The sequence below is a fragment of the Sinohyriopsis cumingii genome, chromosome 6 (genome assembly GCF_028554795.1).
Source record: "Sinohyriopsis cumingii isolate HCF-2022 chromosome 6, ASM2855479v2, whole genome shotgun sequence".
Lineage (NCBI taxonomy): Eukaryota > Metazoa > Mollusca > Bivalvia > Unionida > Unionidae > Sinohyriopsis > Sinohyriopsis cumingii.
The window spans coordinates 116,702,482-116,718,479 of record NC_142966.1 but is presented as its reverse complement, the minus strand read 5'-3'; the positions used below and the strand labels follow the sequence as shown (position 1 = coordinate 116,718,479).

The 15,998-nt window shown below is 31.7% G+C and overlaps 1 protein-coding gene and 1 non-coding gene across 2 annotated transcripts in view; one reads left to right on the top strand and one right to left on the bottom strand.

Moving 5' to 3' along the window:
* Nucleotides 1-280: 280 nt before the first annotated feature.
* On the bottom strand, nt 281-357 carry Trnas-uga (transfer RNA serine (anticodon UGA)). Its single transcript has one exon. It is a non-coding gene; the product is annotated as a tRNA-Ser (tRNA).
* Nucleotides 358-3,634: 3,277 nt separating this feature from the next.
* Nucleotides 3,635-15,998, top strand: part of LOC149797802 (paired mesoderm homeobox protein 2B-like) — a 29,681-nt gene continuing 17,317 nt past the window's right edge. Inside the window, exon 1 of the mRNA XM_089960486.1 lies at nt 3,635-3,881. Within this exon, the coding sequence (XP_089816612.1) occupies nt 3,635-3,881 (247 nt within the window). The remainder of the gene's footprint in view (nt 3,882-15,998) is intronic.

Genomic DNA, 15,998 nt, shown 5'->3' with positions numbered 1-15,998 from the left:
TAAGTGCTTACTTAAAATTAAAACCAAAGGCTTTCCTAGACCATGCTTAAAACATTCTGGTGTGTGTGTTTTAGATTTTTAACGTAGCTTTAACAATTTTTCAGTTATATCGCTATGATGTTTATGGTGTGACGGTTTATAGTGATGTATAGCACTGGGGCATCATGCCGCAGACATTTAGTATGATGTCCCACCAAGTCACATTATCCTGACACCTAACCTCTTAATGCTGAGCGCCTCGCGAGGCAACTGTTAGTACCATTTTTGTAAGTCTTTGGTATGACTCGGCCGGGGTTCGAACCCGCGACCTCCCGCTTTCAAGGCGGACGCTCTAACCACTAGGCTACCGGAGCGGTCAAAAATCATTTAGGATGTCAGCAATTAAAATAGAGAATTTCTTTAGGTGGTAATTGCAAAACATTAAAGTTTGCAAATGCAGATACATGGTTTGACGAGAGAAAAATGAGAAATCGGGGTTTATTTCTGAACGAGAATGTATATTTACACATTATGGTATGTGTTTATTTTACTAATATTGCTAATAAATCACACACACACACACACACACACACACACACACACACACACACACACACACACACACACAGAGTGTCTATATAAAGTACGAATGAGGTTGTTTTATAGCCAATTTTCAGCACATGATAAGCTATCCGTGGCGGCCAGTATATCGAATCAGTTCAAAATAATTACTTTCGGATATCCCCAACCCACCCAGTGTATTCTCATTATGTTTTTAGTGTGGGCTTTTTCTTCTCTCGTTTGGCTGGTGATGCAAAAGTTAGAGTTAAGCATTCTTGATTTTATTTTAACGAACATTTTTTGATCCTTTAGAATATGAGCTTTATGTTGTGATTGTCTGTGTATTTTGGCGACAGTGCACAATGAGTAATGAGGCACTGTTGCTTGTCCGGAAGTGGGATATGTGACCCACCGCACGTTGTTTTCTTTGTTATGCAGCCTCTAAAATTAGGTGTCGGTTAACCCGCGACAAGAACTTCACCGTGAGTTTTTGACGATACTTTTTATTTAGTGGATTTGAGCACACTGGAAAGTTTAGTACTAACAAGCAAATGTAGGGACTATATAGTATAAATAATTGTGATCTGAATCCATACTTGGTAGAGGATGAACTCGGGGAAAAGCCAGAAGACAATCAGACCCACGGGAAGTTACTTGTAAGCTTTCTCAAATACCCACGTTTGCCGATCCGAGACTAACCCACGCTTGTGATCTGGAAAGACAATCACTTGAGACCACTTGGCCATCCGGGGTTCCATGTATGAATGAAAACTAAATAATAACCCATTAGTAAAAGATTATTCTAATTAAAATTAACATAAGTTTAGATAATTATAATTCTAGCACACATTATATTAATTTATTTTCCTTTCGCATATTTCGAATGATAAAATATAGTTTCAGTTGTACCTTACCAGCCACAAAAGTGTCAACAAACCCATCAGTTAATCTGCCAAATACTAGTATGTCAGTACAATTTCATTTGATGCTCTAGTTAATATGTAGCAAAGCAGGATATATGATGAAACGTATTAATTCCAAATTTTGTCTGAGTATCTTGAACCTAGTTGCGAATCCCTTCTGTTGACTATATTGGAACTATTATTTATATTAAAAGAATTGACTTTACTTCCACTATGGATTTGTGTATACAAAAAAACTATTCTGTTAGATTTAAAGTTCGTTTTGTGAGTAAAACATTCGAATTTCACGTATTCTTGCAGCCAAAAATGTGTAAATGAGTGTAGGAAGTCAATACAAATTACAGGAAAGTCTTTGTTACGCGCATATTTTACCTTTTTTGTTTAAACAACAATTATTGTACTTAATAACCCCACCCCCACCCCCACCCCACGCATAAGCACGTGCTTATGTAATCATTCTTTCGAAGTCTTAAAGTCTGATTTCGTATACACGATATTTTATTTGCACTATTGATCCCTCACCCCAGTAAACACTAGGTTAAATAATTACGTTGAAACAATTCGAACAATCTTTTGCTGCAAAAATTTTTATCAGAAATTTTTAAACAAGAAAGTTTCATATTCAGTGGATCTTAAAAATGTTATAATACATATTTTTCGATGAATAAACTGCTTTGACTAGAAAATAAATACTTTTTTCTTTCTTCCATTTTTTAAATAAAACTATATCTTATATAATATGTTTGACAATCGCACTGCTTAATTTGCATTGGCTAAGTTTATGGAACTAAAAGTATTTCATAATATTACATATGTTCAAACATGAAATACACACAGACACAAAAGCAGTCACACATCTCTCCGCTTTATCCATGGGGCTTTATTGTCGTAGTGATAACATTGATGCGATTTTGAAGAAAACTTGTAGTGAATTATCTGGTATTGTACGGCTTCACATTTTAAATATTCTTCATGCTTTGCTGTGCAAGTACCTCAATAAGACCACACACACACACACACAGAGACCACATCCGCCCCCAACCAGCACTGTTTTTCTTTTATCATGAAAGGTACGCGGGTATGTCAGCAAGTTTCTAATAGTAATGCAGAAATAATGCTCTCTGCTAGAGTATCTGAGGACGCAAAACTTGTTTTCATGCTCTACCAGAGTATTTCAGGACGCAGTCCTTTTGTTTTCATGCTCTACCAGAGTATTTCAGGACGCAAAACTTTTATTTTCATTCTATAGTTCTTTTCGAGTACATATACAGCAACTTGTGTTGAAAGGTGACGAAAACCTCTATTGATCCATACTATCTTCTACGAAATATGACCCTTACTGTGTAAACAAATATATAACAGAAAAGTATTTCTTGTTAAATAAAAGACACGGCTAGTGGCAAAAGCTAATTTAGAAATATCTTTAACAACTCCAAAAGAAGAGTTACTTTTTGCTTTCGAGAGAAATGTTGACTCCTCCCATTATGCGTCACATGACAAGGTTACTGAATATTCACGTCATAATAACCATATTTGTTTTCTATTCGTCCTTGAATTGCTCGTCTTTAGAGTCAATCAGAAAGTATCTTCCTCATTGTGGGGTTAGATAACAGTGAGGGCCCATATAATAGAACCTGTCGTTCTTCGTTCAAATTTCCTTGACGTTTGTGCTAAGGGCTATTCAACGCGAAAGCTGTAATAGGTTTTGAGCGATTTCATTGCACAACGTTTGTCATTAGCATATTTAAATTAGGGAAGGCTTAGTCTCCAGTTGCTCCAGCAATGTGAAAAAAATCAATATTCCAAATTTGGGCATCACGGAACGGCTTCAATCCTTTAATATCAATAGGTTTTTATAATTCAATTAAGTGGGGAATACATAAGATTCCCACTGAGTTTGTAAATTTCTCACTTTTTATACGCTTGATGGCCATCGTTCATTTGAATTCATTCCATAATTTTATCTAGAAGGCAAGAAAAACAGAGCACCAAATTGACTTGGCGACACCTCTTTTTCTTGTATATCTACTGCAACTGTTGTCAGCCGGAGACAGTATCTCTCATGATATCGTTCAGCCGTGTTGCCAAGAAATCCAATCAGAAACTTTAGCAGTTATCCACCTCTTGCAACGACGTTTCGTCACTCTTTTAAGATACCCGAATACGCTGCAATGGATTACCCGTACATCGGACAAAATTCTTTTGATCCTAGCTGCACTCTACCAGGAATGGAGTCGGCGCTTCAGAACTGTAACATCCCGTGCAGCTATGGAGACAGCAACCCATTTGGACAGATGACTCAAGGGTACCGTTACAATGGGGTGCGGTCATTTCCCCCTGCCCCCTCTCTCGGGCCTGCAAGCTGCTCAATGGTCCCAAGGCCCCGTGACCACCCGCAACCTCCAATGTTTCCGTCTGGTAAGTAAAATGGATTTTGCAGTTTATATTGCACGAGCGATACCGACCAATTTAAGATTTGGGCCAAGAAAATTGTTTTAGGTGGAGCTAACCAGGTTAGCGGCGTCTACTTAACGCGAAGATTGGAGTCAAATTGGATTACTTAATGTGGAAATACGCGTTTTACATAATTTTCACCCAAGCCGAAAATTTCTATTTATTTATGACACAAAAGTGATACAAACCACGAAATTGGCCAAGAATTAAATAAGCCAGCCATCATGTTCGTTTTAACTTGACTTTGTCTGACGCTTGCAATTTTTCAGAAGGTATTAGGTTATATGGTTCAGAATGTGGTGTACAAATCCAAACCAAAACGCCAGCCGGAAGGAAATTAAGTTAGTTTATAGATTCTAATTTTATAAAGAATATCAAATCGCATCCGTTATTGTGTTTACATCCGTAGAGTGGCCACAAATTTTATAAAGGAAAAATTTGATCACCCGTGAGTATTTAAGCGTGGGACATAATTTTGTTTCGCCTATTTGGCATGGGTAGTATTGAACATTGTCAGTCAAATACTATCTACGGACATTTTATTCACTCCATATTTTATTCTGCTTTTCAACTTAGCAATAATTGGATTTTTAGTGTGAAAGAAAACGAAGACTGCAGAAGAATAGTAAAATAAAATTCATACAAGTTTATTATAAAAGGAGAAATTTTCTAAGAAAAAGGATGTACATAGATTTCTGTATGCCTCTTTATGAAATTGCAGAGGGTTTAAAAGCTTCTTGAGGAGGAATCATATTTATGTCTGTGACTTTAATTTTTTTAAATAATTATCAGACCAACTGTGCGCGTGTCAAAGACGGTGATGCTGATGTATTGATACATTTAGACAGCAGATGAACGGACAAAAAGTTCAATGTTTTCTAAACATATATTTCGTTAATAATATTTTTTCCAAATTCTTGAGTCGATTCTAGTTACATGAACCATTCTTGTGGGTGTTTTGTTTGTTTATGACGAAATTAAAGCGCACACGCACGAAGACAGTGATACAAGCAAAGAAACGAACGAAAACAATACATACATACATACATACATACATACATACATACATACATACATACATACACTTATTGTGCTTGATCATTTCAATTCACATTCAAAGTTATACAGTAGGTCTTTGAATTTTTGAACGTCGAACAGTTTTGATTGTTTTTTTTCTTCGATCATTGATATATCATATTTAACATGTATAGCTGCTATTATTTTTTTAGAAATCAGAACACTTATTTGAAGTGTGTGCTTTTTGTCGAAACAAATTTAGGTTTAATTCCTATCATCACCATCAGTATTACATTTGCACAAAGACTGGAAACAAGTTCGTACGATTTTTATGGTTTTGCTCCACATTACAGTGCATTACAACTGCACTAAATAAAAACTTCATGTAAAGAATGTATTCAGTTGTACATGTATTACACTAGAGGTTGAAGTTATCGTAATATGTCATATTAAATCAGAATAATCTAAACTAACATCAAATAGCTATATATATATATATATATATATATATATATATATATATATATATATATATATATATATATATATATATATATATATATATATATATATATATATATATATATATATATATACATATGTATATATATACATATGTATATATATACATATGTATATATATATATATGTATATATATATATATATGTATATATATATATATATATATATATATATATATCTATATATCTATATATATATATATATATATATATATATATATATATATATATATATATATATATATATATATATATATATATATATATATATATATATATATATATATATATATATATATATATTTATCACATTGAAGTTAACATGAAACCGAAAAGAAACTTTACTGTAGCAATATAGCATTGTGAAAACAGCTAAAGTGTTAATATTATCTGAGCAAACATTGAGCCATTATTAAAGGATGTTGTAAAAAAATTAGCGAGCAAAGCAACAAATAATACAAAATTTATTAATGAAAATAAAATGTACTATAATTTCAAACATCATTTCTAAGAGTAACATTTATATGGAACAAAAATGTTTGATTATCACGTAAATAAATTTCTTTCTTGTAGCATGGTCATTCCTTGGATTTCTAACATACAACAACAGCAACAAAAGAAAAGACTTTTTAAATGTGTGTGCGTGTGTGTGTGTATGCGCGCACATGTGTGTGTGTAAGAAAGGTCGTTTACCTATAGATAATATTTCATAAATAAGATATTAATACTATTTATAATATTTCAGGTTGTCGAGTTTGTAATACAAATTATATCCAATATTTGTTTTAAAAAATACAAATTATTTCATTTTGATACCATTAATTTTAATCACTCTGATTTTTCCTGTTTGATAACAGTATTTGATCTGAATATTTACGATGTCAAATTTAATCTTAAACGAAGATAAATTGAAGGAAAGTTTGCAATGTTTTTTTATCGTCTTCGTGATGGTAAAATCGTTATCTGCGTGTAAAGAATTGGTCGTAATCATTTGATCGCTGATAAACCTTACGATTCATATGACATTGTTTCAAAGTATTTTTTAAAATTTGTTTACAAATATTTCAGCATATTTTATGTTGAGAGAATCTATGAAACTTGTTGACGTGATCATACGATCTTATATAATGAAATAAAAAATCCTTATACGCAGAGTGGCACACCACTTGACATTCAGGATCACTGATCAATGAAACATTGACTTATTTTAGGTTGTTTAAGACAGATATTCAAAGTCTACAGGATGACGGAGAACGTTCGTCTTGTATCAGATTTGAAGCCATTTAATCACGATTAAGTTGACTTTTTATGCACGGCGTTTAAATTTAAACAGTTTCAGTGTATCTCCTTGTGTGGCTTGTATATATACCTCTTAACGATCCTTACGGTTTATGGGGTTTGAATTTTCATCGAGTTACGACCACATCCGGTTGATCGGAGGAAAAGCTATTTCGATACAGAAGAAACTGTAAACTGTTGTTATTTTTATCAAGTTGCTCTGTTAAATCTATCTGTTCTAAGATGAAAAATAATATGTATAAATTTCAAAGAAATAAAAAGTATAAAATAAAGTTTACTACTACTACTACTACTACTACTAATAATAATAATAATAATAATAATAATAATAATTATAATGATTATGATGACGACGATGATGATAAACGGTCTCGATTTGAAACCTATATCTTGCTAGGTTAAAAGACGTAACCCGAGACAGACGGACATACATGTATTCGCATAATACATATGATAATGTAACCGTGCGTCCATGATCAAGAATGCTTCGAAAATAAAATGCTCTTTTGAAAATAATTATTTTTTTTCTTCAACATCCGTTCAACACATGAACATGCATAACTGTTTTCATTTGGTCGTTTCTTTATATTTTTAGCAAAGATTAGAAAAGAATTAATACTTCAGTAATAAGACTTGATGCTTAAAATACCTCAAATAATATTAATAATAAATTTATTCCGATTATGACAGTTCATCTACTCGTTTTCTAAACAAGTATGAAATCTTTATGATACGACATTGTATTTCCTTTAGAAAGACCACCATGCTCCTAAAACGGACCCTCTTTATTTTTGTTATAAACTTTTCTTATTTTACATTCAATGCATAGCAGATATAAAAAAAATTAAGAAAAAACAGAACGAAAGGTTTCAGAGGAAACCAATTGAAGTTAATTTTGAAAATGAATCCATGTTCTGATATAATACAACGATTTTAAAGCTCAGCCTGACTGCTGCGAACTCGAATATTTTTAACGTCTGATAGCGACTCTGACGTCTGTATAGCGAAGATGACGTCAGTAAAATGTATACGTCATAGTTTTGAGTTAAGTTGGAGTTAGTGTGGGAAGCTGTTATATTTTGGCGACCAGATTGAAACTCCATAAATTATGAAAGTATTACTTGTTTTAAAAAATGACTGAATGTAGAATATAGTTACACAGTGTAACACTTCGAATTTAATTTTTGGTTCTTGTATAGACGTCAGGGTTTAAATACAACGTCATATGGAAAGCAGTGCTAAATAAAAATTGTTTATTAATGAAATAATGACAACAAAGACCTAAAAAAAAAACTTATTCAGAGATGGAATATTTAATTTCTCTTTAATTCTTATTTAAAAAACAAATACGCATGTTGTTGTTAATATTTTATAATAACAAATACGCATGTTGTTCTTAATATTTTATAATAACAAATACGCATATTGTTCTTAATATTTTATAATAACAAATACGCATGTTGTTGTTAATATTTTATAATAACAAACACGCATGTTGTTGTTAATATTTTATAATAACAAATACGCATGTTGTTGTTAATATTTTATAATAACAAATACGCATGTTGTTATTAATATTTTATAATAACTAATACGTATGTTATTGTTAATCTTTAAGTTTTATTTATAACAATTATTACGCATGTTGTTGTTAAAATTTTCAAAGGTTGTCTTATTTTGGAGATTTTTTCACCTCATTTATCATAACACTTTAAAATTAACAGAAATTTATGGGGACAAAATATTTGTATTTGTGCTAAATCTTTTGATTCACTGAATTAGGTATCTAGTATGTAACTGAATATGTGAAGTATAATTTAATATATCTTTCAAGAAGATTTTTTTTTAATTATACTAAAACTGTCTTACGATCTAATATTATCATACATCTATTAAAATATTAACACAAACATAGATAAAAACAGTTAAATGTGATGTAATAGTAAGCTCTAGAAATCAATCGTTTAAGATCCTTTACTAGCAAAGGAGAAAAAGAGCAATAACGATAATAATAATAATAATAATAATAATGACGACCAATAATAATAATAATAATAATAATAATAATAATAATAATAATAATAATAATAAATAACAATAATAATAATAATAATAATAATAATAATGTCTCAGAAAAGTACTCTGCTTACCAATGCCGCATCTTCTATCATTGCTTGCCGTAGAGTTGGGTATATTTAAAAAGAAAAGTATAGACCAACTAATTTTGCCACCGAGAATTTGCAAAAGAGAATAACACATGTCTGGACAATTCGTAATTTTACTTAGTATCAAGAATGGGAAGCTTTAAATAGAAGTTAACACAAACGAAACTGTATACAGCATAAAAGAAGATATAACGCAAAATTGTAAATAGAAATTAAATGTAATTTCTAAGATCCCATTTACTATGGGGATTTTTTTTATGTAATGCTTCTTTCTATGTTTGATACTTGTAGTTTTTCGGTTGATTTTTCTCTCACTTTTAATCTTGTTTTCTTGGCGATTGCACACACATATCATGTCTAATTTTTAAGTTGTATTAATATATTATCTTTGAAACACATATTAATTTTGTACTTAAAGTACAGATAATTTGATCACATCGTTCAAATACAGACAAGACGTTGAATAAAATAAAGTTAGGAATGAATGGACAAGTGAAGAAGAAATATACAACTTATGTAGGTAATGAATGATAAACATACATATGCATCTTGGTACAGTTGTACAAAATATGCAGTTTTGCATTCACTAGGAGATAAATAGCAGTATAAAATTAATAATAATAATAATAATACATTTGTACCAGCAGAGCTTCCGTCTTGTATCTGCAAATTATAAGCCTTTTTTTATTAAGTTCTGAATTTTTTATTTAAAAATTCTGAGACAGTACTACACTGTCTCAGAAAATCGAATCAAATAAACAAATAACTATTTTTTTAAAATTTAACATCTGTAACAAAATTAATTACAAAATTCAAACTCTTTCTAACTGATGGAGTTGCACTGCAGATTTCAGATTAGTTCTAGAAAATACACTGATAACGAAGACATACACAGAATTCGTTTCAAACTTTGAACTTGAATCTTGAAATAAAATTTAAGAAACTTATTTTTTATTTATATTGTTTAGTATTTTACCGTTCCCCAATGATCGGTGAGTGTATTTGAAAATGATCATTGAATCAGGAGTAAGAATTCAACTCTCGTACTTCACAAGATTAATATCATTAAGAACCAGAATAATTATTAATCGTAATTTGGCTTAGTTCTTATTAAGAGTTTATCCTTAAAGTTGATTGCAATTGGTTATATATCCGATTAGTTTGAAACCAGTTCTGCACAGTATTTTCTCGCCTTATATAATTTTTCTTTCTATTATACGTTATAATTTTAACTTTCAATTAAATTTAATCAAATGCAAACTATATTTATCTACCTCAGTCTAATATATTTGTTAAATTTATTTTTGATTGATGGAGACCGATATAGCCTTAGCCACAGGATGTATTATTGCTACCTACGTTTGAAATGCTATCTCAGTTTTAAAATTCCAAATGGAAACCTTTATTTTATGATTCGAGAAAAACATTATAACAGTGCATTCTCTAAATGTGTATGTGTGTGCGTGCGTGCGTGTGTGTGTGTGTGTGTATGTCAAGACTATATTTTTATTATTGTATCATCGATTCAAAGTATAGAGAGTTTACTGTCATGCCATTTATTAAGAGTACATTTTGGAATATTTAAAAAATTCAGCCTTTTAAGACTGGTTTAAAAAAATGCTCAAACGTTCAAGTAAATTACAATAATAAAATTCTTGCATATTCTACAAATAGAACAAATGATGAAATAGCGAAGCAGTGTGAACAGAATACTGATAAGTATGTATGTATTAATGATAATTGTAGGACAGACTACAAGACCTACATTCAAGTATGATAATTGTAGGACAGTCTACAAGACCCGCAGTCAAATGTGATAATTGTAGGACAGTCTACAAGACCCACAGTCAAGTATGATAATTGTTGGACTGTTTACAAGACCCACAGTCAAGTATGATAACTGTAGGACAGACTACAAGACCCACAGTCAAGTATGATAATTGTAGGACAGTCTACAAGACCCATAGTCAAGTATGATAACTGTAGGACAGTCTACAAGACCCACATATGAGTATGATAACTGTAGGACAGTCTACAGGACCCACAGTCAAGTGTGATAATTGTAGGACAGTCTACAAGACCCACAGTCAAGTATGATAACTGTAGGACAGTCTACAAAACCCACAGTCAAGTATGATAACTGTAGGACAGTCTACAAGACCCACAGTCAAGTATGATAACTGTAGGACAGACTACAAGACACAGTCAAGTATGATAATTGTAGGACAGTCTACAAGACCAACAGACGAACATGATAATTGTAGGACAGTCTACAAGACCCATAGTCAAGTATGATACTTGTTGGACAGTCTACAAGACCCACATACGAGTATGGTAACTGTATGACAGTCTACATGACCCACAGTCAAGTATGATAATTGTATGATAGTCTACAAGACCCGCAGTCAAGTGTAATAATTGTAGGACAGTCTACAAGACTCACAGTCAAGTATGATAATTGTTGGACTGTTTACAAGACCCACAGTCAAGTATGATAACTGTAGGACAGACTACAAGACCCACAGTCAAGTATGATTATTGTAGGACAGTCTACAAGACCCACAGTTAAGTATGATAACTGTAGGACAGACTACAAGACCCACAGTCAAGTGTGATAATTGTAGGACAGTCTACAAGACCCACAGTCAAGTATGATAACTGTAGGACAGACTACAAGACCCACAGTCAAGTGTGATAATTGTAGGACAGTCTACAAGACCCACAGTCAAGTGTGATAATTGTAGGACAGTCTACAAGACCCACAGTCAAGTGTGATAAGTGTAGGACAGACTACAAGACCCACAGTCAAGTGTGATAAGTGTAGGACAGTCTACAAGGCCCACAGTCAAGTATGATAACTGTAGGACAGACTACAAGACCCACAGTCAAGTATGATAATTGTAGGACAGTCTACAAGACCAACAGACGAACATGGTAATTGTAGGACAGTCTACAAGACCCATAGTCAAGTATGATACTTGTTGGACAGTCTACAAGACCAACATACGAGTATGGTAACTGTATGACAGTCTACATGATCCACAGTCAAGTATGATAATTGTATAACAAAGTACGAAACCCACAGTTCATTTTTGTAATTGTAGGATAATATGCGAAACCTACATTCAAGCAGGATAATTGTAGAACAATCTGAAAGACCCACATTCAAGAAAATTCACGACAGCACGAAATAGGTTTTATTTGATTCTTGGTTGTATTACACGAACAAAATGATTTTTGAAACTCTTTTAGCATACTAAAGTAAATACGAAAAGAAAGAGTTTAAAAATGCAACTAATCCATTAGATGGAGAAAAAAAAATACAGAAAATATAAGTATTTACTTTTAGGTGTCAATAACACTTTCCTGAGTGAAAAAAAAAAGATTGTCACGGAAGTGTGATGATAAAAGAAGTTTTACTTTAAATATTTTAAATCAGTAAATAAATCATCCCATCGTCTGCAGAAAATAGATTGTTGAATATTGGGGTTCTTTTTAACAGTTATTGCTTGCTTTCTTGTTCACATTTTCTGATATGGCATAAAAGCGTTTCGAACAACATAGATTTTGATAAAATCCAGGATTTTGGGTTTCAATTGGATGATACTGCCTTATGGAGAAAATGCAGACACTTTGCAGCTCCATATGTTGGGATGCAAATGGAAAATCTTTCAAAATGAACGAGTTTCAATCTAAAAAGTGTGAAATTATCTGGTTTTATTTCACCAATTTGTCACCTTACAAATGCGAGTCTCACAAAAGCGGCTCCGACAAATCCAGCGGGACTTAACGCAAAGTAAGCGAGAAAAGAGGTGAACAAGGGTGTCCAAACGGTGATTTATTTAAAAGGTTCTTTGGCGAACAAAATTGACCATCATTTGTTCTCAACCGGAAATAACTTGTCATAAATAATTGTTGCATTGGTTCTAACTATTAGGTGTTGGGGCAATGGTAAATGTATTGGAAATTTGTCTACTATTGTAGATAGATTTTAAGATAAGCAATAATTTCCTTGATGATATCCTTATCCCCCGAGATGGGCCTCACAATCACCAATGATGACTTCCGTTTTGATGCGCGTATTGGTATAAAACATTCATGCGAGCTGAGAAGTCCCGTGTCAAGAACTGTCGATTTGAAGATGAACCGTTATTTTAAAATTTAAAGCAAAGTTTGGTTATCATCGTGTATAACGTTTTCTTTTAGCCTGCAGAACAATCACGTTATCACCATTGCATCCTCAGTTGACAGTGTGGCATATTATAGTAGCCTTCTCCTTGTTCCTGTTCCTAGTGAACTTTAGATTGGCTGATTGTTTGATAAAACGTAAACTGGTATCGTAGGAAGATGAAACAATATATCCTATAAATTTCGTAACTAAAGATTCAGCTTCAAGATTTTGTATATAAAGCTGGTCGTATAGTAGTTAACAGTAAGATATAACACATGTATATAGTTTTACAAGATATAACACATGTATATAGTTTTTACAAGTAAGATGTAACACTTGCATATTGTTAATAGTAAGATCTAACACATACATATAGTTACAAGTAAGAGATAATAATTCTATATCGCAAAAAAGATATAACAGATGTATATATTTAACAGCAATGTATTACACAAGCCTCTAATTAACAGTAAGATATAACACATGCATATAGTTACAAGTAAGATATAAAACATGTATATAGTTAATAGTAAGATCTAACACATGCATATACTTAATAGTAAGATATAATACATAAATATAGTTAATAGTAAGATATAACACATACATATAGTTAATAGTAAGATATAACACATACATATAGTTAAAAGTAAGATATAAAACATGTACATGTTTAACAGTAAGATATAACACATACATATAGTTAATAGTAAGATATAACACATACATATAGTTAAAAGTAAGATATAAAACATGTACATGTTTAACAGTAAGATATAACACATACATATAGTTAAAAGTAAGATATAACACATGCATATAGTTAAAAGTAAGATATAAAACATGTACATGTTTAACAGTAAGATATAACACATACATATAGTTAAAAGTAAGATAAAACACATACATATAGTTAAAGGCAAGATATAACACTTGTATATAATTTGAAAGAGTCGATGTATGATAGAAAGAAAAAAAGAAAAGAAAAAATATTTGACACATCGTATTGTCGTACCCATGCACCAAATTAACTTTAAAAAAATTCTCTTCGCACGTTGAAGTTTAAAATTTTTCTACAGTGCCTCTTAAGAGAGTAACTTGAACAGAAAGCATGCAGAGAAGCATTAAATATATAGATGAAGAAACATAATGTCAAAAGTGAATGCAGCAATTCCGAAGTAAAATACATCATTTACTAACCCCGATTTGTACTTAGAATAAAGTTTCGTTAAGTTTCATCCACTTTATCACAATGTCAAAATTTTCCAAATAATGTCGTCTTTTTCTTCTGATTCGTTGTTATTCTGCAGAGGCAAACTTCGAAACATATCCATCCACCATTGATCTCTAAAACACGGTGGCAGTTGTCGACTCTCATCTGCTTATAGGAAAGAGGATTTTCTTCTATATATTTTTTTAATATGTATATCGATCATAGGTACAAAGGAGGGGGGTCGTGCCGCACCGCTAAAATAAATAAACATACACACACAAACACACAAACGTACAGTCACTTGAAATTTGACCATCGTTTTTGTTTTTACACACGTTTGTTGGGTATTGTACAATCATTGAGCAGATAGATACACAGACTGATGCAAAGCACGAAACTTTAGAGCGCCAACATACAGATTAACATCCGGACGGTCAGCTGACTAACTCTAACCAACAGTAGCAAGGCAATTATTCAATAGAACGTTCAGTTGCAGCTAAATGCTTGTGCAACTGGAATATGAAAATATTCCATGGGACACAAAAATCACATACAAAACAGCGAATTTGACTTCTTTCAGGCCAACGATTTTCCGAACACGACTGAAATGTTGTTTTATAACATGGCACTAAATTCTTGTATGGAAACTTAATGAAGTAGAAGAGAAACGTGTGTCGATTAGGAGCATGTTTACGTCATACTAACTTCAATTTCTCCCCCACCAATTTGTTTGTAAAGATGTTCTATGCGGACAATCTGAGGAAGATAGTGACTCTTGGTAGAAGTTGCACACATTTGATGGCCACACAAAGCAATCATGATGTGTAAAATTTATAACACCTAAAAAAATACAAGGAACTTGTATTGAAAGCATTTATTTAGATCTAATTCAAACTGATGGTAGCTACAAGTTTATGTAGATGAAACACACACACACACACACACACACACACACTCATATATATATATATATATATATATATATATATATATATATATATATATATATATATATATATATATATATATATATATATATATATATATATATATATATATATATATATATATATATATATATATATATAATCATTTTAGGTTATTGCAGTCCAAATTTACCAATAAATATTATATCACATGAGCAAAAATGAAGCATCATTTCATTTTTTCTAATCCATAGTCTTTTCATTTAAATCTATTCGTTGAAATAGTTCGGTGGAACATTATGATGTTTTGTTCTACTTTTGAGTACTTTAGGTACAAAAAATGCAAAATGTGAGTCTCGAAATATCTTGTGTATAATTTAACATATGATCCAGTAGCTTTTCTCCTTACAGAGTGACGTAGTTACTATCAAACATTTATTACATCCACTTGAAGTATAGACTCCATACACATTTCTAAACATTCTCTCTAAGTACAGACTTCATTTTGTATAAAGAAAAATAATTTCCGCGAGGATTTCAGTATGTGATTGCCCTAATATACGAATCTGTATAGTTTATGAGGCTAAATACTTTTCTTAAATCATTTTTCAAACTATTAGGTTTTTCTGGTGTCTCCCATGATCCTATATTTATCAGATCTCACATATTTCTACATTTATTAGCTCTCCCCATATCCTTATATTTTTCGACACGTACTATCTTATCTGGAAATAAATTTATATAATTGCTTACTTATAGTTCGGAAAA